Raw genomic sequence first — 24,591 nt, 5'->3', positions numbered from 1 at the left:
CAGAGTCAGTAATCAAGTTCTCACAACTGGTCTTTTTCACCAGAAAATCACATTTGGGATGGGAAAAAAAGAAGCCCTTGGGATTTCACTGTTTTCTTCCTCAAATTCCAACATGTGGACACCTCACCCATCCATTTTTTTTACTGTACTTTATTCAGGTCCTCCTGAGTGGACAGGCATATTCATTTCCCCCCTAGGATTTTGTAACGTGCTCAGCATTACCCCATTTAACTGTTTTATCATGACAGAGAAAACACATTGATAGGGACTTTCTTGTGGATTTGGGCTGTGATGTGAAAACACTGTTTCTATCACCTTCTTCCTTTTCAAACTCTAAACTGTCTGGGAGAAAGAACTGTCTTTTCACTTGTTTTCATAACACATAGCACAAATAATATCTGCTCACCTAAAGTTTTTCAGCATTTCCGCAATAGCAGGTTGTTTATTCCTGTAGTAATACTGTCATTTCCTCAGTTGCTAACTGTTGCTACAAAGGCTTCAGCCTCAGAAGACTGGGGGTTACTCAAGAATTTCAAGTTTTATTTTAAAAACATATTCCAGGTTCTCACATTAGTGGACAAATGCTTGAGAATGTGACTTGTATATGTCTGAAATTTACAATCAAATAAAAAAAGCACACTTTATATTTTTTAAAATTGCATATTATATAATTAGATCTCACTATTTTTCAGGTGGGAGAGAAGTCTGATTTATACTTTCTTTTTTTTCCCAATTGAAAATAATAGTTTAAAGATAATTCTAATACAAGGAAAATACATGTTTTCATTGTTAATTTATACCATTCCCATCTGATTCTAACTGATTTGAAATATTTGCCAGCGATCAATGCAGTGAATATCTGGACAGGATGAATTTATTTGATCAGGACAATCTGTTGAACATTAAACAATATTTGAAGCACGGTTAATTATTTGCAGTGAATTAGCTCACCCTCAATATTGTGGCTTGTCTGAAAAAAACATAGGCAAGAAGAAGAAGACAATTTCAAGAGAAAAAAAAAGAGCATAAGGATGGTTAACAGTCGTATGACACTTCAGGTTCTTCCAGTGATCATTCTCCTAGGAACGACACATGTGTGTGTGAGTATGTTTTTATACTGCTTTTCTTTCCACATGCCAGCCCTGCTCCATGCTGTGCCCTGCCCAGGCAGCTGGACCGTTTAGAGGAGTATCCACATTTCAGCACACTGAGGTGCCCAAGTACATGGAGCATAAGAGGGAAGCCCTGTGGTTTTTTTGGAGCAGACATCTACATTGTCAAGGCATAGTTCCTCTGGGGACACTCAGTGGCCCCCGCTCTGTCCCAGGGGTCTGCAGTGGGGAGTTCAACCACTCCCCCAGCCCTGGGCACTAAGAAATGCTCCAAAACAATGGGCTCAGAACATGGGCAGCTCAGTTCAGAATCATAGAATGTTTTGAGTTGGAAGGGACCTTAAAGATTATCTAGTTCCAACCTCCCCTGCTGTGGCCAGGGACATCTTCCACTAGACCAGGTTGCTCAGAGCCGCATCCAGCCTGGCCTTGAATATTTTAATGGATGAGGCATCTGCCATCCCCCTGGGCAACCTGGGCCAGCATTTCACCACCCTCATCATAAAAATTTTCTTCCTTGTATCTAGTCTTCATGCTGAAGGAACTAAATATTGGATTACTGCATTGGCAGTTTTGCAAACTCTTCCTTCAAAGGTAAAATTTCCACCAGCCATATGTTTTAGAGGACTGAATTATCACTGCCACTAACATGGGAGGAAGGTTAATGGCAAAATATTCAACACATCTAAAGATGGCCAGGGTTGTACTCTGGCAGAGCTTGATATACTTTCCAAAATCTATTAATCTCCTGTTTAAAGAAGACTGCAAGAATGACTTTTAACCAAAGCAAAGTTAAAAGCTAGTTTAAAAAAAAATTCTTTTGTTCTTCCAAGCATGGGAATCAAGTGGATTTTCTCATGAAGGAATCTGAGGTTCTTTAAAACAACTGCCTTCTTAATGACATTTCCTATGTGAGCAGGTTCATATTTACTGAAATGCATTGCAAAAATTCAGATGTTGACAGGTTAAGATTGAGTTCTCTGGGAGAAATATAGAGAGGGGGCATTTAATGAGTACAGATCTTTCTGAAGAGCTCAGTGAATTTGAGATCACTGATTTTAGTAACACAATAGAATAATTATTGATTAGTGTATCATCAGGGCTATCCATACTCTGTCAGCACTGAATATGTCACACTTGGTCCAGCAGTATGTAAAGCAGCTTACTGAGGGGATCAGCTCTAGGGTAGTTCAGTGACAGTTTTAGACATTTTTGGAACCCAATCTAATATAAATAAGCTCGTAATGAACTGGTTGTTAATTCATGCTGAGTGAGGAAGATGTAGGGACAGACTTAGACAACATGAAATCTTGCACAGATTTTTCCTAACTAGTCCTAAGTGTTAGATTGCTTCATTAGCTTTGACAATCCTAACCTAACTTTGCTCTAAATATTGCTATGGAAAATGTAGTGTATATCTCCCCCTGCCCCTGAAAATTCATTAACATTGCTAAAATGCATAAGCAATTCTGCTGTCACTGAAAAGCAGCACGACAGAATATTCAGCAGGCTAGTTTTTAATAAAACATGCTTTTTCTTCATAATTAATATAACAAGGTTTTCTGGCTTAGCACTTGGCATGGATCCCAGAAAAAAAAAAAGAGTGGAATGAGTTGCCATGATGTGACCATTGTATGACAAACAAGTTCTGAGAGGACATTTTTGCCTTAACAATTTGTCCCAAAGAAAAAGTTGCACTGAAATAGTTTGAATGAAAAAAAATAATAGACTTTCCACTTTGCTGACACTATGGGAAACACACTCATTCCTATTTCCATCCTTTCTCAGAACTATTTGTCTTCATCATTGTTATTTGAATCAGATTTTAGAAGTTTATATACATATATTATTGGTGAAATATAGCAAAAGTCAAACACAGTTTTAAGCAGCATCTCATGCTGAGCCAGTCAAAATAGAACAGTATAACGCTTGGACATTCAGGGATCTGGCAGGTTTGGAGAAGAATTTTCATTCCGTTTTTTCATATTACCTGAAGAGAAGCTGATTTCATCTGCATGAATCCCAATGATTTCCATAAAAGGCATAAAGTTGCATGGTGGGTGCAAGTTAGAATGAATTTGGTCCTTTATTTTATCATGTATGATGCATCTGCACCAAAGATTGTCTTCAGACATGGCAGGTCTTCTCTGGTTGTTGGTTTTGTTCATGCTTTTCATTTCACTTCTGCTCAGCAAGATACTGTAGTAGAAATATGCCTGCCATCAGATGTGGTATTGTGAAATATTCTTCACCTAGAAGAGAAAACCAAAAAACTGCTACAGCAGGTTCTGCAATTCAGCTGCTCACTTACCTGAGCTTGTATTGAAGCAACTCTCCTGAAATACACAGATTTAATTGGTATGCTCAAATGTTGTGCTGAGTTGGGCTAGAGAAGTCTGGACCGGGTCAAGACCAAGTAGGACCCCACATCACTCCAGTGTAAAGCAACAGGTGTTCAGATGGGGCTTTTTCCTAGTGTCAGAGTTCCTGGCAAACTCAGCAGCCCTGGTGGCAGGGAGGAAGACTTGCAAGGGGCAGAGTGGCAGAGGTGGCTCCTCCCTGACTATTTTGGAACTTCAAAAAATTGTTGTCCACTTAGTTGTGATGGAAAGTGTTTTGAAGTCACTAGCCATGCCCAGTCCAATAACCAAGTGCATTTAGTAGCAGAAAGAGATTAAAGTATCACATTAAGATCAAACAATTGCAAAAAAATATTATTACCAGTGCCTATCTCCTGCCTGGCCCACAGCAAGTAGGAAACTGTTACAGCAGTGCAGGTCCTTCCTTGCCTCAGGAGCTTGAAGACCAATATTTGAGGGTGTTTCAAAGACAACACTGCCTGACATCTTTTTGTACCCCACAACAGATCAGTTCCTGTAGTAAGCTCCCGCTTTTGCTCCCCTCATCCTCACTCCAGGGCTGCACCACTCATGCAGGGATTTCATGCTCCACTGTGGTGAGAACTGATCACTGCGAAGAGAAGTGAATTCTGTCAGGCCCGTCTCGATTTGTGCCCCATCAGGTGTGATTCCCTTCTGCAGCACTCGCCTAAATTTGCCTGATGCAGCAGGAAAGCAACAAAGCCCTGGGAGCGCCCCCAGCTAATTTTGCACCGTGCTCTCAGAGAGGGAAGCGTTCTGCGCTGACCCCCGAAGGCAATCAGCTTATGCCCTGAAGCGTGCAGGTTGATATCCCATGTAACTAAAGGGACTTAATGACTTTGCATAAGCTTTAAGTCTAGCAGTATAACCTGCATTCCCAGCACTGGCTGCAGAAGCGTTTGATAGCACAGCGCACTCATGTTAGTGTGACAAGCTGGCTCCTGTAGCCCCCTGACACAGATTTTGTGCTTCCCCTTGCTGTGGCATCCAAGGCTGACCCCATTTCCCACCCAGGTGCACGAGCACGCCTTATCCACCAGTGAGCAGCTTTAAAAACAACCCGCTGCTACCAGGCCATCTCTCACAGTGCAAAGATTAATTTGGAAACTTTGATCTCTTGGAAAACGGGAGCAGGTGACTCCTGAGCAGAGAACCAAGCTGGTTTCAGCAGCACCTCTAAGGGATTTTGCTTTTTCTTCTGGATCCCTGAGTTTTTTTGTATCAGGTGCTATCATGGGGAAGGTTCACAATTAAATCATCAGAAAAATAAAGACTATAAATGCGAACTTCTCTGGGTAACCTGGTACCAATCAATAAGGACACAACGTTTACTCTGAGGAACGCAGTGCAGTTCAGTGGTGAGGCAGGAGGTGTCTTATTAGCAGAGAGGTGAAGAATTCAGAAGTTTTGGTGGAATCCTTTCAGAGAGTGGTTTCCCAGGCTAAAACTACAACATGTGTTGCATGTGTGTTCCAGATGATAATATGCCCTGCTTTCATTATACTGCAACCATGGCCTTGGCTGAGAAACACAATGTCATTGCTGGAAAAGCCACTTTCCCTTGAAGTTCAAAGACTGTCACTACCCAAGATGGTTGCAGGCAAAAATCTGGCCGATTGTAAGAGCATCAGAACTGTAGATTCCCTCCTCCTTTGGCAAGCAGCCCAGACAAAGGTTCCTACTGAGAGCAGTCAGTAGGATCAAGAGGTTCACTACGAGAAAGCAGTAGTTGTGTCTGCCCTTGTGGCTCCTTCATGCCTTATGTCAGTTGTGGATGGAAGTTGAACAAATATCCATCTCCATTCTCCAGTTCAACCCCATCCCACCTCCTTCTTGGCTGCAAAGCTGTGACTGCACAGGTGAACATATGAAAGTGTAATCTTTGTTCTTATGCCATGGAGGCCACTTCACGACAAGTTGCAGGACTTAGTGCAATTAAGTGAATAGGCCAATTCCTACCAGTGCAGTTTAGTGTTTGGACTCCTGCAGTGCTTTGTTGCAAAGTGTCTGCATGTGCAGGGGCAGTTTTCATCTCTCTTGCTAGTCTGTCACGCCAGCTTGAGTAGCTACACTGGTTTCTCTGGAACTCCTTTTTTGCGCACATGTGAATTCACAGCCTAACCCTGCACTGTCACCTTTTTACTCTATTTCTCCACTTGCTTTTGTGTTTTAGTTATTCATTTTCATTGTAATAAGAGGTAGTGATGTATCCAAGACACAATAAACAGTTCAACTGCAGAATGCCCTTGGCAGTTGTAAATAATTTCCCTTGAATTTGGGATCTATTTTCCTTGAATCTGGGTTTATTCAGAAAGAATTGCCAGAGATTAACTGGACATTTTTGTCTGAGAAAGAGCCATAGAATTCTGTCCTGAGACGAAGAAAGCTCATGGTTCTGGCATTCCTGCTTGAAATCTATTACATTTCATTAGTTTCTCTTTCTTGAGGAGTTGAAACGGAAAAATTGAGAGTATCATATATCTGCAATGTTTAATATTGGTACAAAGTCTATTTAGCAAAATTTTGATGGTTCTTTGGAGAAATGAACTTTTAGTGAAGTGCTAATCATTACAATGACAAAAGACAACAAAGGTCAGGTGAAATTAGGATATTTTGAATTTCAGCCATTTTTCCACGATTTTTTTCTAGAAGCCCTATAAATGTAATTGGCTTCACAGTCAGCAATGCACTGGTACCCATATAAAATGACTCTCCTAGCTGTTTTTCTTTTTTCAGTGTTTCTTTTTTATGAGCCTAAAGTAATAAAATTTAAAATTGTTCTCTGCAAATTCTTTCAGCTTTGTCCCTCATCTCTGCAGACCTGCTACAAACAGGATCCAGTGATTTTATTCCCTCTTGAGAGAGCACACAAAGTATCGGTGTCGAGCTGCAGCAAGGAGACTGTTTGGTGAAACCAGCCTAATTTCTTCTCCACACCCCCCGCATCCCCCCCCTCCTTTTGTTTGAATCCTGCTCCTCGTTGGGTTCAGTCTTGCACCTCGTCAGAAGGACAAGATCCTCCTCTGCTGGCCATGAGCAATACGGCACTGCAGGCAGGAGGCCCTGCCTTCACTGCCCCTGCCTGCGCCCCCTCCTGCAGCGCTCTCCTGCCCCCGCCCCATGCACCTCCTTCTGCATGCCATATCCATCACCTCGCGCCTCTGCCACACACACCATGTCATGCTTTGTGCCAGGAGCCAAAAGGCTAAAATCTGGCCCTGCGCTGTGGAGTGAAAATGCTTGCAGACCAGTGTGGTCTGGTAAGTGGTCCACTGGATCTCAGGAAACTCTTCATGTGGAGAACTCAGCTCTGCCCAATGTTTTGTTCCCTGCGGCTCTGCTGCTGCAGCTTGTGACAGGTGCTCAAGGGGGAAAGCTGCAGCTCAAAATAAGACAGGGAGGCCTTAGAGTAAAGATCGTGTTTAACTCTTAGGCTTTCCATGCTCAGTGCTCCAGGAGCTTTTGTTCCCAGCAACACTTGAGCTGTGTCAGCAGATAGAGGCTTTAATCCACAAGCAGGAATCAAAATCTGGGACTCAGGCACCCTAGAGTCCAAGCCACTGCCTGCTCTGAAGGATGTTACTGGAAACCTGCACATTGTCTAGGGCACCAGTTTATTGCAAGAGGGAGTTTAGGGTACCTGCCCTTTTGCAGTCAGCGCTGCCAGTGCTTGAACAGGAGGGGGAGGTGGGTAACCTGGAAAAGAAAGTAATGTAGCAAAGGGTTACATCTCTTATTTTTCATATTTCCTTGGGGTGTAAGCACTGTGAGACTGTTATCTCTGCTCCAGCTGGGGAAACTGAGGCACACAAAAGTGTGATGCAGTCATGTTCTGCACATTGTTCAGTCTGGGCTGAAACTTTCTGGCATTCCCCTGGGGTGCCAAGGGCTGCCCGAGTGCAGGGGCTCACTAAAGTCAAACTCTTCAGAGCCAAACCCTTTCCAACCCCATCTGCCAAACAGCAGCACAACAGGGCAGTGCAGAGAGCTAGGGAGGGAGATGAAATGGTTTTTGGCTTTATCCTGCTCCCATTGCTGCTTTCTTGTTCTTTTTTTCATCTGTTCCTCCAAAAGAAAGAAGTACACTTGCTGGGTTTGTTTTGGTCTGTTTATGGATGAATGCTACCACTAATTGTAAATGGAGCAATTAGACCTTTGCTTTATATAGTCTCTGTCAGGGTCTGGCAAAGGATCTGAGGAATGCCCTACCTGCACTCAAGAAACATATACACCAAGGACAGAGCTTTTACAGCCTTCTCATTTACTGTCATCTCTGCACTCATTTTGGGGGGGGGAGAGGTGGGGACACACACAATTCTGTGAGGATGTGTCCTTCCAGCTGCAAAGGATTTAGTTCTGCATGTGTGTGGCTCACTTAAATGCACCTGAGAAGGGGCTCTGCTGAGTGGTTCAGGGGACATTGCTCTCATTAAAGTCAGTGGGAAAGGGAGAGCTGGAGTGTCTGTTCTCCCTGGCTCAAACACAAGAGGGATGCAAACGTGCCTGAAGCAAAATCTCATTTATATATTCCAGATAATATTCACAAGTGTGAATTCTGAGATTTTTTATTTTTTGTCCTGTTTCTTATTCATTGCTTCTCATTCATTTGTTCTTAGTCACAACCAGTGTTATCTGAGAATGTCTTTCTTCCATATATAATATACAACTAAACAGGGCATATATTTACAATTAATTGTATCTGTAGCAATGCATAGGTGCACACAATTATTGTGTGTGCATGCTGTCTTTATTATGTGTGCTAAGTTGTTTGGAAATGTGTCTTCTTCCGAAAAATCATGTGAAGGATGAAGAATAGCAGCTCCAAATCTCCTTCACACCCCCTGTTAGCATGTGTATCCTCATTGCAGGCAGGTAATCCTGTCTGCAGCTGGGATTTAAAGCAAGAAGGAAAGCAAACGGAAATCGTCGTGCTGGGGATGCATCCTGGTGTAGAGTCAGTGTGTCTCCTTTCAGACAAACCTCACTCACACTCTTCAAAGGCTGAGAGCTGTTTTCCGTCTTCTCTGTTCCCTTTTGTTCCTCGTCCTTGATCCTGAGCCAAACAGGAAAGGCTGGAGCCCCATGTCCTAGGTTGGACACATGGCATTTCCTCATGGAAAGCACCAGAAGTATTCTGCATCCCAAGGGGATGTAGACAGCCTTCCAACTCAGAGGTCCAGATCCCACCAACTGCAGCAGGCATAGGCTCCTGAGCCGTGCTGCACTGCCCGACCTCCACTCTGCTGTGCCCAGGCACATCCCAGCCTCCAGCACGGCCCCTGCTGGCATTTCAGAGAACTGGGCAAACACCATAACTTTGTACGCAAAGTGGCAATTTAACTCCTTTAGGACAGGTTTGCCCCAAAGCAGACCAGCCCAGCAGCTTGGGCTGTATGCTTAGAAAAGCCAGATCTCCTATGTGGGTCATTGATATCTTGTTAATCTTTTGAAAGAGCTATTAAAATATAGCCCAGTTAGCTCCAAAGTGGGGAACAACCTTATCTGAATGTCCAGCACCAGGGGCAAAGAGAAACTTTGTACCACAAGCAAAGCTCTGTGCTGGCCTTTGTTCTTTTGGAAAATGACTCTCTGCCCTTTATTATCTTACACAGGCTTCTCTATTTTCTCTCTGGGACAGCCTGATGGAAGGTAAGTGCTTTCAGTTTCTTCAATTTAATTTCTGCATACAAAACTGAGAGGCTGGCAACGTGGTTCATCAAGAGCCTTCAGTAGCACCTAGCCCTGAATTTTATTAACTTCGTGCACCGCCTTGCTGAGCTTAAAATAAGGCGTGTGATCAAGTAGAAAATCTATTTAACTCTGGGCAAGTAATATGGTGAGCACTTTCAGACCTCCACACATGCTCTATGTGCAGGAGACAATGCTGCATCGTGTCACAGCTAGGAATGTGTCTGGCACACTGAAGCCCAAAACAGAGGTACAGCAGCAGTACCATTGTGCATCTGATCATGGGCTTCTCCTAAGACTACACCTACAACTCTCAGTTCTGTTCCAAGCCAGGAGCTTTCTGCCACTCTGTGCCTTCATGTGCTTTGAGGATCCGTGGGTGACACTGTGGGTCATGGGCTGGAGAAGAAGTCATGGTGCTGGGATGCAAACCTCACAGAAGGATAGACAAAGAGCCTAGTTGTGGATGAAAGATGAAAGTCAAATGATTGAAAGCTGACTTTCCCCTGCAGCCTACAACTGCAAGGCTCTGTCCAAAGTGCAAGAAGGTTCAAAAAGTGTTTACAAGCCCATGCAAGTAAAAAATCATTAAAGGCTACATAGCATTAAGATGTTGATAAGAAAAAAGCTGTGATGAATACTGTGTGAGGATGTGTAGATTGGGTGAGGATTTGTACATCCTTCTGAGCCTACTTGGTCTACATGGAAGATTATGGTTTTATTGATAAGTTTAGTATTTTTGCAGGTAAGCCCTTCTCCTTTTCTTGATTTCAGTGGCTCTTACATCTGGGTTTATAATGTATATCTAATGAAGTATTATGTTGATTTTGGTCATTTTCCTGAAATAAAAAAAGACTTTTACTAGGCACACGTTATTCATCTGCATTCCTGTTCATTCCAGTGGCATTTTGGCTTTCAGGTCAAACTTGAAATTCCAGACACCTAGTAGCTCCTACAGCAGTGCTTCTTTCCCCAAATCAACATTGCCATGCTAATATCTATAGAAAACAAATTTCCAAATCTCTTGTGTGTCTGAGCTCAGTATTTGACTTCTTTGGCCTTAGAGTCATGCATTTGGGGTTCGCACACTGTTTACATACAAGTTTGCAGTCTTGTGCAAACGGGTTGGTTTGCCTTTTGATGGTAGAATATCCCTTTCACCATTTCTTCATTCATTTCCTCCCTTATGGTGTATGGTTCTTACATCTGTCTCTTCTCTATACCTACACTCTCCTACTCTCCATCTCCCTGCAACTCTTCACTCCTTCAGCCATCACAGTCCACCTTTGCCCAGTGTCCATCCCTCTGAGGGAAAGGTGCTGCAAAACTCCTTTTAAGTAACAGCCACAAAACTATTTGAAAGGCTTCCTGGCTTTGTTAATAGCTGGTCTCCCTTCCTTCTGAAGCTGCAGATACTCTCAGCCACAGCCCACTTGGAAGGGAGGAAATACTGTGAGGTCTCATCTCTGCAGAAGTAATTGGGGAATATCTCATTATTTAAAATATAGTCAGGATTTCAGCCTTGTAAAAATAACACTACAGTGATCTCAGAGCTGGAGACAAAAAGTATTTAGAAAGGTTATAGGAAAAGTCATCCTGCTTAAATTAGGACAGATTTCAGTCAGTCCCCAGAGGTTCAGAGAGCTTGAATAAATGCTGGGTACTTTCTGGCACTCTTGATGTGTGTTGGCAATAGGCTTTAACTCTGCACATCACTCATCTTGACAACTGCAGTCCAACAAAGTTACCTTGCAATTCAGGTCACCCGATGGCATCCTAATGCATCACTTTCCCACTCGGAACATTAGTCATGACTTGATCCAGTAAGGGTTTTGAAAACAGTATGACTGTCGATGTTGGGATATCTGTTCTCTCAGTAACAGAGAGCTCGTGTAAGCTAATGAACAAGGGGATATTGATCAGAAATCCATTGCTTGATTGACAGCTTTTGGCAATATGAAAACCTGCAGATGAAAGCTTGAGCAGTTTAAAAGATCACCCAGACCTCAAAGCTGATTTGAAGCTTTAAAAGTCAATCTCTGTCTATCAGTTATGGGGGGATTTTTTGTACTGCACAGAGGAAAGTTATTCTTTGAAAATTTGCATGCAGGATGTCTAATTTAATTTCATGTAATAGTCACATTTCAGTGACAAATGTCAGATCACTGCTTTTTATAATCACGTTAAGGTTTTCCAGCACTTACAGAGAATGAGCACTCTGATTTAGTAATATGTTTAAATCAATCAGTGTATCAGACTTTGTGCTTTAATTATGTGCTCAGATAAAAAAAAGTGTTGTTTTTGCTTTACTAAACTTATGGCTTGTTATGAATAATTTAAAAAATGGAATGGGAGCACTTCTTAAATAAGAGATGTGGAAGCCAAATAGTTATTTAGCGTCAAAGCAGTGATAAATATGAAGACACTTTTAGTTTGATGTCATATACCCAAGTCTGAGGTTTCTGGTCTTTGTTTTTCTCAGAGCCACCAGAAGAAGATTTCTTGCAAAACACAAATTACATCTTGGCCAGCTTGAAATTTACCACAGAGATGCACTTAAAAACTGTTTATAATGTGTCAACAAGTAATTTCGAAAGTGTTGTTAGTAAATGATTAATCCATTGATAAGAAATTATGCCAATGTAACAAAATGAAGTGTAAGTAGTCATTTCTTAACACCATACTTACACTAAGCAGTGGTTTAAAAACCAGAGTAGATGATTGTACAATGGCTTAGCAATTTGGGGCACATATTTTTCCTCTGTTGATTAAAGACAGTCCCACCAGCCTCTGTAAAGCATGCTGGTGCATTTGGAGTCCCGTTTTGACAGTCATAAGTCACTCCTAACCCTTCATAACTTCTAGCAGGTATATTTTTCCATAAAAAAGGCTACCCCATCCTTCAGAATACTTCTGTAAAGCATCTGTGGAATAAAAGCCAACACGCCCCTCTCAGATTCTGAAAATAAACAGGGGAAACAAAATCAGACTCCTTCAGAGAGTTCCCTCAAACTCAAGTTGTTTGCAAAACCTCCTCTCCAACAAAGTGAACTTGCAGGCTGCATTTCAGGCAAAACTTCCTTTTTGTTTTTCTTTCTTAACTACATCACATTAAATTTAATTTTGTTCACTGTAGACAATGTCCTTATCTTGCAGCAAGATCCTTCTGTTCCTTAGCAAGGCATATACTTCTGCAACACTTGCACATAGTCAAGACTCAGCTCCTGTGGAAATAATGAGCTGAGGAAAAGGAGTCTTGACTTGACATAGCAATAAATGAGGTGAAACTTTCCTTCGTTTTTTGGGGGGGTTTTTGTTGGTTTTTTTTGTGAGAAACGAGAGTTGGCATGTAGGAGAAAAAAAGAAGAAAAAGGTGATTCTATTTTAATATGAAATATAAAACATCCATTGTACAAACGTGGAATTTCTTTCTTTTTTTCAGAAGCAAAGAAAGAATAAAGATAAAGGCTGCAAGCGAATGAATGGGGAGAGAAAACTAAGATAATGCAGTCGATAATCAGTTCAAGGCAGAGCATTATCCATGGGGCCATCGGTCCGGCCCTAGGGGAGAACTTTTAAAAATGTCTCTGTATGTAGCATAGCTTTGCTCATTACCATACCTTGTCTTTGAAATGCTGGAGTGGCTTCCACCGACAACAGCTGTACCTGTGCAAGAAGCTGCCAGCCCACTTTAATCAAATGATCCCCCCAGTGTGGCTGGCAAAGCTGCAGGTCCCAGCAGGCTCCTGTGAGGACATTGGCTTCTGGAGGCTAGGGGCTGGTGGAGGTGAGGAGTGTCTGCTGACCCAGGTCCTTGCTCCCTGAAGGGGGTTTTGTGGGTTAGGAATCACACAGACATGCAGGTGCCTCGGGCTCTCCATCCTCCTTTATTGCTCTCAAAATGGAACTCTGTCCCCACACGCAGCAGGCACCTGCATGCTGAAGAGGGTCTTGCCTCATGATGCAGCAGCAGTGATGCTGGTGATCAAAGTGGTTGGACAAAGAAAGCCCCTTCTTCTTGTACAAATCTGAATCTCCTTTTCTTACTGTGCTGGCATCAGCCTCAGCATCTTCCCTGGCTGTAATGCCACATGGGGGCCTCCTTATGCCTATGCCTGCAGAGCCCCAGTTTGCATCCCCTCTGGGGCATCTCAGCTACCACTGCAGGAGACAGCTGAGCAGCCAGGGACCCAGTGCCCTTCAGGAGGGTCAAGAAGGGCAGCACTAGGGCCAGTGGTGCTCAAGGTGCTCATGCTGGGTGCTAGGTGAGCTCTACCTATGCCAAAAAACAGATGAATGGCACCTTTGGTCCTCAAGATGATGTAATCTCTAGACCCACTGACATTCCAAATGGGCTGAAAGAGAAGAGGACTGTCCATCTCAGGGAATAACTTTTTTCATGCCTTGTCTCTTTTCAGCAGTTTTGATCCTTCTGTTCTTTCACCCCCTTCTCACCCCTCCCTGCAGATGAGGATGATGACTATGAGTATTATGACTCCACAGAAAAGGAGCAGGACCCCAGCCTCCAATACCAGTCCTGGGAGGAAGTGACCGTTATGGAGACACCTATAGGTGACTTCAGTATCATACCAGGTACCTCTGAGGAGTGGGCAGGGAGGCAGGAAGGGGTAAAATCACAACCTTGATCTTGCAGTGTGAATGTGGCAGGCCTCGGCTGCCAACCTGCTCTCGAAATGCCTGCATCAAAGGGATAAGTTAGGAGGATTATTTGCAGTGTTCTTCTTTGTATTTCTCTTGTAAGGAGCCTGTGTTTTATCTCCAGGTTTCACAGGATGGATTCTGATCATGCAGAACATTTCTGATTGCTACTACAAAAAAAGCACAGTCTTATTTGTCTGTAGACACTGTAAGATATAATTGCTGTTTTCATGGGATATATGTTCTGTATTTATGCCAGGAACCAAATGTGGAGCAGGTTTCTTTTTTTTTTTTCCTTCTTTTATCAGTTGCAGGTTTTATTCTTTTCTTTTTCTGTTTTGCTAAACTTCAGGAAAACAGGAAAAGATCCTCGAGATTGCTCAGGGAACACAAAAGGCAAGACAAAGAAGCTACCTGTAACATTCCCTGAGTTATCCTCTGGTACAAAGCAAGCAGAGCTTATATTTGACTGTCCCAAATACTAATTGCTCCTGACAGTCAGGACTGCAGTGGAGAGGTTGAGTGTGATGTAGGGAGCAGTGTGCAAGTTACTGTCAGTAGGCACCTTCTCCCTTGAAGCAACAGCCAGCCAGGGGTATTGTAGAGTCTAATGGTGGCAGAGGGCTTTTCCAGGGGAAATTTAGCACCATGTTCCAAACAGGACAATTTCAAATCCAGATACCTCCAGACGAAATGCACAAAGGCAGACAGCCAGAGGCAAATCTACCTCTAAGCAAAGAAAGGGACTTGTGCCATTTCAGCTCCATAACAGACTCAGCTAAGAGAGTGAAGGAGCTCCAGACCCAAACCATGAGCCGTTACAGCTTGCAATAAACGCTGCAGCAATTCACACTGCTCCTGTGGCTGCTGAACTGATGCATAAGTACCGCATATGTTACATGGGGTGCTGTGCCCAAGTAGGCAGCCTTCTGCAGTCAGAAAATGCAAGAAGAAAAAGCAGATGATTCAGGCTGAAAAATTGAAAGATGTCCATCCTTACTTCTGCAGACCCTTGCCTCTCTGATCCCTGCAAGAATGGTGGTAAGTGTGCACCCAAAGGAAGCAGCTTCAGCTGTGTCTGCCCCAAGCCATATGGTGGGACCACATGTGAAAAAGGTAATGGCTCTTTGGCTAACCTGCACTCCTTATTTTGGCACTTAATGTTAATGTTACAACTTTATAAACCCACTGGTTGCTGGACTGAGGGTTCTGACAGCCCACTGCAGTCATGTTTATAGATCTTACACTTAGCACTTCATCCAGACGAAAGTATGTCTGAATAGCATCCAGTAAAATAGACTTCAGGAGTGCAGAGACTACTCCTCTATCCCCTGCTGGGTAGGCAATGGGGAGCTGCTCACTGGCACCACAGATATTTTGCCATAAATACAATGAATGAGAAGAGAAATCCCAAATCCACACTTGTCAAATGAAAGTTCCCTTGTGGCATCAGGAGAAAGCATCTTCCCGTGATCCAAGCAAGGGCACAGCTCTTGTGTACACACAAATGCTGATGAAGTGTTTTGTGTCTCTGTTTTTCACAGTGGAGAACATGTGTCTAGACACAGACTGCCACACTGGTGACTGCCTGGTTCTATTAAGCCCACCTTACTTTAAGTGCAGGTGCAAGCCTCCATACAAGGGATTCTTCTGCCAACGTGGTGAGCATTCAGCAGGACACGGAGAGAATTGTGGTGGGGCACAGCTGGTCTGCAGTGGGAAATCACTTGCTGCCACTGCAGAGGGTGGTCCTCCCCTAGTCATGCAGCCTGAGTCTGCTGCAGCTCCTGTCCATGGGGCTGACTGGTGATGAGTTATGCTTGGTTTGCCAGGTGGTGGTTCAGTCACTGGTAAAACACCTGGTGACACACATTTTTCAAGATTTCATAAGAACTCGAACACAACAGGCTAATGGGGAGCTCTGCCCAGTTTTCATTGGACATGAGACTGGCTGGATAGTGCTCAGCAGATTAACAAGGCTCTTCTGTGTTTCCCACATTGACAGCATCCAAACAGTGTCGTCCTAACCCTTGCAAAAATGGAGGTACCTGCATACGGAACAGACGCAGATCAAAATTCACCTGTGAGTGCCCTGAGCCTTTCAGGGGGAGATTCTGTGAGATTGGTACGTCACAATTCCAGGAGAGGGGTAGGGGTGGAGCCTCCAGACAGCCAGGGCCTGGCTTCACCCTGCAGCCAGACTACCTGGTGCTGTCACTGCACCAAGTGCCTGACTATACCTGGGCACTGGCCGTCCTGGGGAGAGGGTCAAGGAAGAGGCTGACTTCGGCAGCCACTGTTGGCAAAGGGGCTTGAAACAGTTCCAATAACCGGTATTTTCTTTGTGTGCTTTGACAAGGGCCCGCTGGTACATAGCAAGTGAGCACACATTTCCCAGGGGTTGTACATGTCACATGGGGAAGAAATGTCAGATTTTCTTTAAACACTCGAAATCTGATGTAGTGAAGATTCATGCCACATTGCCTGTGACTCCCCAGGCTGAGGGGGCTGCTTCTGATGGGTGGCCAAAGGTGTGGGATTACCCCAGCTTGCTGCATGGAGAGCCTTCTGCTTCTGCAACATCAGTGTGGGCACCACACCCCACACAGGTTTCCAAGGAGAAGGATCTTTTTCTTTCTCTTTTAAAAGCTGATTGCACTTCAAACTCCATTAAACCCCACATACCACTAAGTGTTCCACATTGCAGGTGCCTTGTCCTTCACCTCACCTACAGGTTAGGTTCACAACCCTGTAATCTCCTTTTGGCACATTAATTGCCCTAACATAACAGCAGTTCTATGCCCACTTCTGTAGGATCTGTCTAGTCCTACTGAAAACAGTTCTTGCACAGGCTACCAGTGGAGAGATTCTGCTTTGGAATTAAAATACCTTTTAACTTCTAGGTCTTTACCAAGCAAAGAGGTTGTAGTCATTTAAAGCCAATCAAGCTACAACATGGACAGATATGGGGACATTGCTCTTATTTCTGGTCTATGTACAACATAAAACAGCATTACATGGCCCAGTAGATTCTTCTGATCTCCATATAATGAATGCAGGACAAGGAGGTCAAGGAAGAGGAACCACTTCGGGCAAAGATGAACACAAAAGTAATTTTCATATGAGCTTTGTCTTCCTACAGAACCAGATGATTGTTATGAAGAGGACTCCTCTGAGTACAGGGGAAGAGTGAACCAAGCAGCAGATGGCAGGACCTGCCTGCACTGGAATTCCCACCATCTCTTGGACTTCCCTTTTAATGCCTTCATGGAAGATGCTGACTTTTATGGCATTGGTGATCACAACTTCTGCAGGTAATATTTTGAAGAAGCAGCAGCTGTAGGGTCTGTGTCGAAGAGACCACTGAGGACAAATTGCTGTAGAGTTTGACCAGCTGATGGTGTTAATATCTCGCATCTCTCTAGACACTACCTGTCAATAGAACACCAGAATGTTAGAGATGCCTTCTCTTTTTCTTTGAACCAGTCCCACCATTTTATTTATGGTTAAGATAGGTATGGGGATAGTCATGTGGCAGAAGCTCCTCCTTTATCTCAAGTATCTTCTTTGTCAAATCTTATGAGAGTGTCTTTGGAAGTTTGGATCTCATATGGGAGGATGTGGCTGCTCCCCTAAGCAACCTCATCTCCTTCATTGGTTTCATGGAGATTTCTCCATTTCCACTGGCTGATTCTCTAAATTGTTCCCTTCAGGAATCCTGATGACGATGAAAAACCCTGGTGCTATGTCAGAAAAAAAAAGGAAGTAGATTGGGAATTCTGTGATGTTTCACCCTGCTCAGGTAAAGAATTAGAGGTGAGCCATTTGGCAGCTTGTATGTGGTCCAGAGCAGTGATCCCTCTTGCTTAACTCCTCCAGTCTGATGTTATCTCTGCAATAGACATCTGCTGTCACTTCCAACACAGATGTAGAGCCAACAGAAAGCCAAACAGACCCACCTGAATCAGATGAAACATTCCAAACATGTGGACAACCAGAAGTTCCTGGGACACTCAAGAAGATCTATGGTGGATCCAAGGCTAGAGCTGGCAAACATCCCTGGATGGCATCTGTGCAGATGAAGACTCCAGATGGGAATGAACATTTCTGTGGTGGAGTGCTAATTAAATCATGCTGGGTTCTTACTGCTGGGCACTGCTTTGAGTAGGTGCATGTCCTACAGTTAGGGTAGATAAGTGTGTAAAAATCAGGACAGTTAGTAAAGACACCTTGGTATCCAAATTATTTGCAATCAAAATGATTGCTGGAAATCAAATTGAAAGGAAAACACATATGAGGAAAAAATGGACACGTAGATAAAAATGTTTATATAGTTGAAAATTACGCTTCCTGGAATAACTGACTTGGGCCCCACTAACCTAAAGTGAGCTAACACAGTTGTGTGAGAGGAGTAAAGCAGGAAAATAACAGATTTTTCAATGTATAAAGGAAGAAGTCTATGAAAAGAGGGTATATTAGGATACCATAAGCAACATCACATATTACATCAGAATTAAATCCTTCAAAACAACCAAAATAATGCATTTTGCTTTCACTTGTTTCTGTGTCAGCTACCTTCAAATATTACATTTCCTTTAATATTTTTATTGAATTATTGGAAAACACCAGCCTAGGAAACAGGTAAATTACAGTCTGGAGATCATTCCAGCTAATTTCAAATATGCTCAGACAATGGCAAGAAATTGTCCTCCCATGGCTCCATGAGCTACCACTCATCATCACAGCCACAGTAAGAGAGTGTGTGAATACTGCTACTCTCCCCTAAAATGGAAAGAAAACATGCAGCTTTAAATCCCTTTATTTCATGATTGTAACAAGAGGATATACATTTTCCAACACCACTCCTTTCCTAATGAACCATTCCTGTAATGATCTTAGGAAATCTTCTGGCCATGCTTGACAACAGCAAGCAATATCTTGTCTTCCTGGTACTGAAAGTGCAGGGTTTCATCACCACTGACAGATAATGTTCTGTATGTGATTTATTTTTTTCTTTTTTTTTTTTGCAGAGATATGAGAGAAAATATTCAAGTAGCCCTTGGAAAGCAAAACCTCAAGAAGAAAGAGCTTCATGAGCAAATATTTGATGTGGAGAAAATCATTATCCATGACAAATACAGCGAAAGGAATGGTGTCCCATACAACGATATTGGTAAATCCCTTTTGCTGAATACTCACATGGCTCTCCTCCAACCTCAGTTGTTTGACTCACCTGTCTCCAACTAAAACCAGTGTAAAATTCTCATTGAGACTACACTCTGGAAGTAATTAGCACAAATTGTGGTCTAGGCCCATTTGAATCTTTGGGATGTAAATTGTGGTGAGCAGGCAGAAGTCACTGTGTAGGAGGAGCAGAACAACAGGGACAGGTCTTGCATGGACAGCAAATGGCACATGGGGAACATGCAGCTTTGTGTGGGGTTGTGTCACAGGCTGGTAACAATGGTTAGGGAGTAAATTTAGCTCCAAATACTCTTTATTGTTGTTTATCTTCTCTCCAGCTCTACTTAAATTGAAGCCAGTTGATGGTTACTGTGCAGTGGAAACAAAGTATGTGAAAACAGCATGTCTCCCGAACTTCCTCTTCCCTGTTGGGACCAACTGCTTCATTTCTGGATGGGGCGAGACAGAGACAGGTACTTGTGGGCTCCCTGGATTTTGGTAGGTACTTCAGTGGCAAGATGGGCTGGTGCTTTCAGTTGCAATTGCCAGGCCCAAACATAAACTTAGGCACTAGTGAAACTAAGACATGGAATTCAAAAGTAAGGACAGCTAAAACATGCCACTGAAATTACTCATTAGCAGAAATCTCCAACTGCTACCCCAACCCAACCTGTCAGAATTCTGAAAAAAACTCCTGATGCATCCTTTTGCTTGCCATCTGACTCACTATGTCATGGTTTCATCTGAAGCCAGCAACAGAAGCAAGAAGGTATCGAGAGAGGCTATTGTATAGCTTGTGTGTTTCAAGATAGGACCAAGAAAAACAGGAACTTTCACATGGTTTCCAGGCCATTGTATCAGATAAAGCTTTTCAGAAGCAGCATCTGGATCTTTAGATGTACTGAAAAATTAAAAAAAAAAAAAAAAAGAAAGCCAAAGCTTTTCAAGTTCAACCAGCTCTATCCCAAACCTCTCTTGCCCGCAGTAAATCCTAAGGGGAGAAATTACTGCGCTTAAAAAAAGATAATGGCAATTTTCTGAAAAATGCATTTTCTCATGTTCTGATTGATGTGTTGCTGTAAAGCAGCAGAAGGAAAATGTGTCACTGAGGCTGCAGTAGGTGTCCTAGTACTTTGTGACTGATGCAGCCTGATACGATACATAGGACCAAGTTCTCCCTTCTGATGTAACACTCATTTAAGTCCACAAGAGACAAGCATGTTCCTTTGATCAGAATGCACCAACAGAATTTAATGGACTTTTTTTTTAAGTTCCAAATAAAAATTCTCTCTTAAAATGGGTACGGGGAATTTTCCCCCCCAACAAAAAATATCAAGTACCCTGTACGTGTTCAGACTAGATGTCTCCTTCTTTGAGCAGAGCTATTATTAGCATTTCAGGAAATCACTGCAGAAATGGAATATTTCCTGAAACTCAAGTAGAATCAAACTTATAAACCACCTTTAATTATCTACAGATGTAGTGCTTTGAAACTCTGGCTACTGCCTTTAGATGTCAAGTTATGTCTTTAGATTCACTGTAATTAATCATTGCCCTTAAATATTGCATGATTTTCAGTTTTCATCTGTTTCATTAGCTTGCATGTTAAAACATCTAATGACACCAGTCTGAGAACTGCTGAGCAGCTCAAAGTCCCATGGGGACTTGTGGGAGCTGCAGATAACCAGGACCTTGAAAAAGCAGGATTGTACAGATAGAGCTGATTGGAGCTAAATTCTGAATATATGACTTTGCTTTTATTCAGGCAACAAATCAGTGTCCTGAATGAAGCCTCTAACCCTTAACATTTCAGACAGATAGTTCTTCTCTTTTCAGGCATCCCCCTCCTCTTCCCCCATCCCATCTATATGGCAAGCAACTTCATATTTTGAGTAACGACAACATGTAACAGGACTGGGAGAAAAGTGACTCTGTTTTTGATGCATATCCCATAGATGAAAACTCTGATCAGCTGCTCGATACCAAGGTCAAGCTGATTTCGCAGAGGAAATGCAATGAACGTAAATTACATAATAATTTACTGGATGAAAGCATGTTTTGTGCAGGAAAACTCCGAAAACCCGGAATTGATTCTTGTCAGGTTTGTTGCTTATTCTGCATGAACACTAATTTTTTGTGTAGAGTTGGGCTATGCAGAGTAATAGCTTTGGCGAGTTGCTGCATATGTGTCTGTTTCACACATCAGTGTGTGTCAACGGCCTGTTTTCACTACACTTTGAGATGTACATCCCTAGAGCTAATATTATCACTGTTATCTACAGGCAGATCTATGGAAGATAGACACCAGCCTGGAAAGTTTGGCTTCTGAGGCATTTTGTTGTAACAGGCTGAAAAATTTCCTTTTTTCCTCGATTTTATTATGGGCTCTGCCATGAGCACCAATTCTAATCTGCTTTTCACTGTCAGAGCTGAGGCTTACTGGGAGTCAGTATTGATGTTTCTTTTCATTACAGCTACTGCAAACAGGAAGCAAGTTCATACTTATACCACTGAAAGGCAGGAAAGAATTTGAGCAACACTTCCTAATGTGCAGACTACCACTATAAAGCATACTTTACAATAGAAATCACAAACAAACCAAAAAAAATTAAACCAATCAAGTCAGAATAAGGCTATTTAAGGGGTGTGAGACATTAAGTTCTCAGGTGTGCCAGGGATCATATCTTTATCTTTCTGAGTTCAGGTTCTGAATCCCTTGTACTTTCATGCCTGGGAAATTTCATGTGACCTTGTCAGACGTACATCACAGACTGGAACAAACAGAAACTGGCATCTAAAAAGTCTGGTATCATTTGTCCTGGTTCCAGAACTGCAAGTCTACTCAGGGACTAAGCAGCATCTGATGGTACATCTGATGGCACTGCAGCTTCAAGAAAAGAGAGGGAAGTATTCTGATTTTGCTGCATGTTTTGAACATGTGCTTTCTTTCCTCAGGGAGACTCCGGCGGCCCACTGACTTGTGTGGAAAATGGCTCCTACTATGTATATGGCATTGTGAGTTGGGGTGATGGATGTGGGTTACAAAACAAGCCAGGAGTTTATACCCAGGTGACAACATTTCTCAGCTGGATTAAATCTGCAATTCAGGCTGCATCGAGGTTACATCATTAGGAGAGAATGACAAATGGTAAGCTTGACATATTTATTATTTTTATCACTTCCCCAACTGCCTTGTCTTTGACCAAATATATTTCTGATATTTTTCATGACCTACACAGGGCACTCCTCATCACTGTCTTGAAAATAGCATTGGAGTGTTTGCTAGAATGTCAGTGACAGTTTTTCTAATGTGGGCTTTGAAATAAGCCCGTATTTTGTAGCAAAACAGAGCAAAAAGTTAAACAACTCCAGTTCTTCTCTAATATCAGTGTTTCTAGCTCTGCTTTTCAAACCATGAAAATTCTACAGGCTCAGCTGCTGCCAACGATTCCTTCTTCTCCTTATGCTCCTGTCTAAGGTGTATTTTTTCTGCATTCATTGGACTCTGACACCTCAAAGCTATTGGTGTGTTCTTCAAGCCAGTACCATTTTTCACATACATAAAAATCACCATGTTCCTGAGTCTGCAAGACTGAAGTCATTGGAATTAGAATCTGAGGAGGAAGGATCAGGAAGATTAGAATCTGAGGAGGAAGGATCAGGAAGAATTCCTTTTAAAAGTACTTTTGTAGAACAAATAACCACAAATTCTGTGTAATTTTTACCCAATGATTCTGCATAGACAATTGAAAAACAAGAGATTGGTATTAATATATAAAGAATAGATACATTTTTGAAGAGCCAATTCCTTAAAATAGTAACGTCCCAGTCATCTAAATTCCAGGGTTTACAACCTTCTCTAAGCAGCTGCCTAATCTATCAATAGCTAATATCCCTATTGCAATAATTTCTAAAAGTGTAATTTCAATTGTTTGTTTGTTTGCTTGTTTGTTTTGGAAGGTTTGAAAAAGACTGAAGAACTAACTGTGATCTGAACACTTCCTGATAATCTAGAGCAAATTTCCTGATGTCTCCTAGAAGACCTGACCTTGGCTAGTCAGTGATAAGTTTGCTCCCCCTGGCCTTTGTCTCATTCATCTGTCAAGCCGCCTGGATCACACTTTTGTATTCTTCAGGTTAATGGTGCCAATAAACCAGGAACATAGAATCTCCAAAAATTACAAGTATGGAATAAGATTCATCTGATTTATTCATTACAAATTATTTCATATGCTACCATCTGTGGTACAAAGCTGAGCCTGCCAGTCACCTAGTACTAATTTCATTTACAGCTCCAAATAAATAGCATAATCTGTAATACATACAGTAATAAATCACAAAGTATCCACACAAAAAAAATCAGTTATAAATTGCAGTGTTTCAGTAGCTTTTTAAAACAGAAATTTCTTAAATACCATCTATTATGTTTCCCAGAAAACTGGAAAACCTACAGAATTTTCAGGTCAAGACGAAAATCTACTTGTGCTATGTCGTGTTTCCATTTAATTCTGATACATCTGCATTTGCCTTCTCTTGACTTGCAGAATTTCAGAAGCATCAGGGTTGACTGCAACTTGCTGAAATCTTTCTGTCTCCGACTGGTCCTGTAAAATCACACCCAAATAAATTGTGAAACCAGCCAGTGGACAGAAGAGGTTTTTAACTATTATTCTATAAAAATATTTGCATATTAAAAATTACCACAACTGGCAAACAAATGAATAAAATCTAAAACTGCTCTGCACTGAGCAAAATTTCTACAGTGGAGAAATGTAAAAACTGGACCTGTTGAAGTAAGTTAGATACTACACATACCAAAGGACTAAATGTGCTCCTAATTGCTACTTTTAGTGCTAAATAAAAAGCAAACCGGAAAACACCTGAGTTCTACATGGATTGCACACCTGTAGGTTCCCCTGGGACCATCAAATCATTATCATACCTAGGACTTAAGAAGATAAGTAGTTCCCACTGCCTGCATTACTCAACCATAGTTTTCATTTATTTCCTGAGTAACTTTTCAAATGGGAACATAAATCATGGATATTCACTGTTTCTCTTGGACTGGATTATTATTTGACTTCTTGCTAAAGTTAAAAATTAAATGTAACAAGTATTTGAAATGCAGTGCTTCTCTTTTATTGTAATTTAATGCTTCCTAACTTCAAGGGCTACAGGTCCCTGTTTGGATTTCTCCTGTCTTGTGTTGGGACACTGCAGATTGGGAGTCATCCCTGGGGAGGAGGAAAGTCTGGAAATCCCAGTTTTTAATTTCTTTAATCTTGGGCTGGGCAGATATGGAGGAGACTGGATCATTCCCCCTTTGCAAAAAGCTTCCCACAGCACACATTATGCTGTTAGGAATCTACACTCAGCCTGTGAATATGGTTGCCAGTGCAGATTATGTGGCAACACATGGTGTCCTGCTGAAATTTGGAAAAAGAATGGGAGTTGCACAAGGAGTCCCTTCCACCTCTACTTCTGCTTTCCACGGAGATATGAGGGCATTTGGAGACCTGACAACATCCACAAGTTAAGGGAAACACATCCCATCATAAAAGTAAATG

At 42.3% G+C, this 24,591-nt stretch overlaps 2 protein-coding genes across 6 annotated transcripts in view; one reads left to right on the top strand and one right to left on the bottom strand.

Moving 5' to 3' along the window:
* The first annotated feature begins 952 nt into the window (after positions 1-952).
* Positions 953-24,147, top strand: HABP2 (hyaluronan binding protein 2). 4 transcript variants are annotated; one of them, XR_011698514.1, is made up of 15 exons: positions 953-1,100; positions 9,106-9,142; positions 13,649-13,774; positions 14,849-14,956; positions 15,385-15,501; positions 15,846-15,965; positions 16,983-17,154; positions 17,554-17,656; positions 17,742-18,004; positions 18,871-19,013; positions 19,363-19,497; positions 20,980-21,125; positions 21,980-22,172; positions 22,985-23,208; positions 23,569-24,147. XR_011698514.1 is itself a non-coding variant. In XM_071563601.1 (14 exons), the coding sequence occupies exons 1-13, from the start codon at positions 1,032-1,034 to the stop codon at positions 22,154-22,156; spliced, it is 1,680 nt and encodes a 559-aa protein (XP_071419702.1). In that variant the 5' UTR covers positions 953-1,031; the 3' UTR covers positions 22,157-22,172; positions 22,985-24,147. The 4 variants fall into 4 exon arrangements, 3 of the variants coding, with proteins under 3 accessions (XP_071419702.1, XP_071419703.1, XP_071419701.1); XM_071563601.1 differs by having other exon boundaries at positions 13,685-13,774; positions 22,985-24,147; XM_071563602.1 differs by having other exon boundaries at positions 17,554-17,642; positions 17,767-18,004; positions 22,985-24,147.
* The window catches only part of NRAP (nebulin related anchoring protein), a 50,389-nt gene continuing 48,983 nt past the window's right edge, over positions 23,186-24,591 (bottom strand). For both annotated transcript variants that reach the window (XM_071563598.1, XM_071563599.1), the window contains exon 42: positions 23,186-23,628. In XM_071563598.1, coding sequence (XP_071419699.1) covers positions 23,527-23,628 — 102 coding nt within the window. In that variant the 3' untranslated portion in view covers positions 23,186-23,526. The remainder of the gene's footprint in view (positions 23,629-24,591) is intronic.

The sequence above is a fragment of the Pithys albifrons genome, chromosome 9, assembly GCF_047495875.1.
Source record: "Pithys albifrons albifrons isolate INPA30051 chromosome 9, PitAlb_v1, whole genome shotgun sequence".
NCBI classification, from domain to species: Eukaryota; Metazoa; Chordata; class Aves; order Passeriformes; family Thamnophilidae; genus Pithys; species Pithys albifrons.
This window is presented reverse-complemented; position numbering and strand designations above follow the sequence as displayed.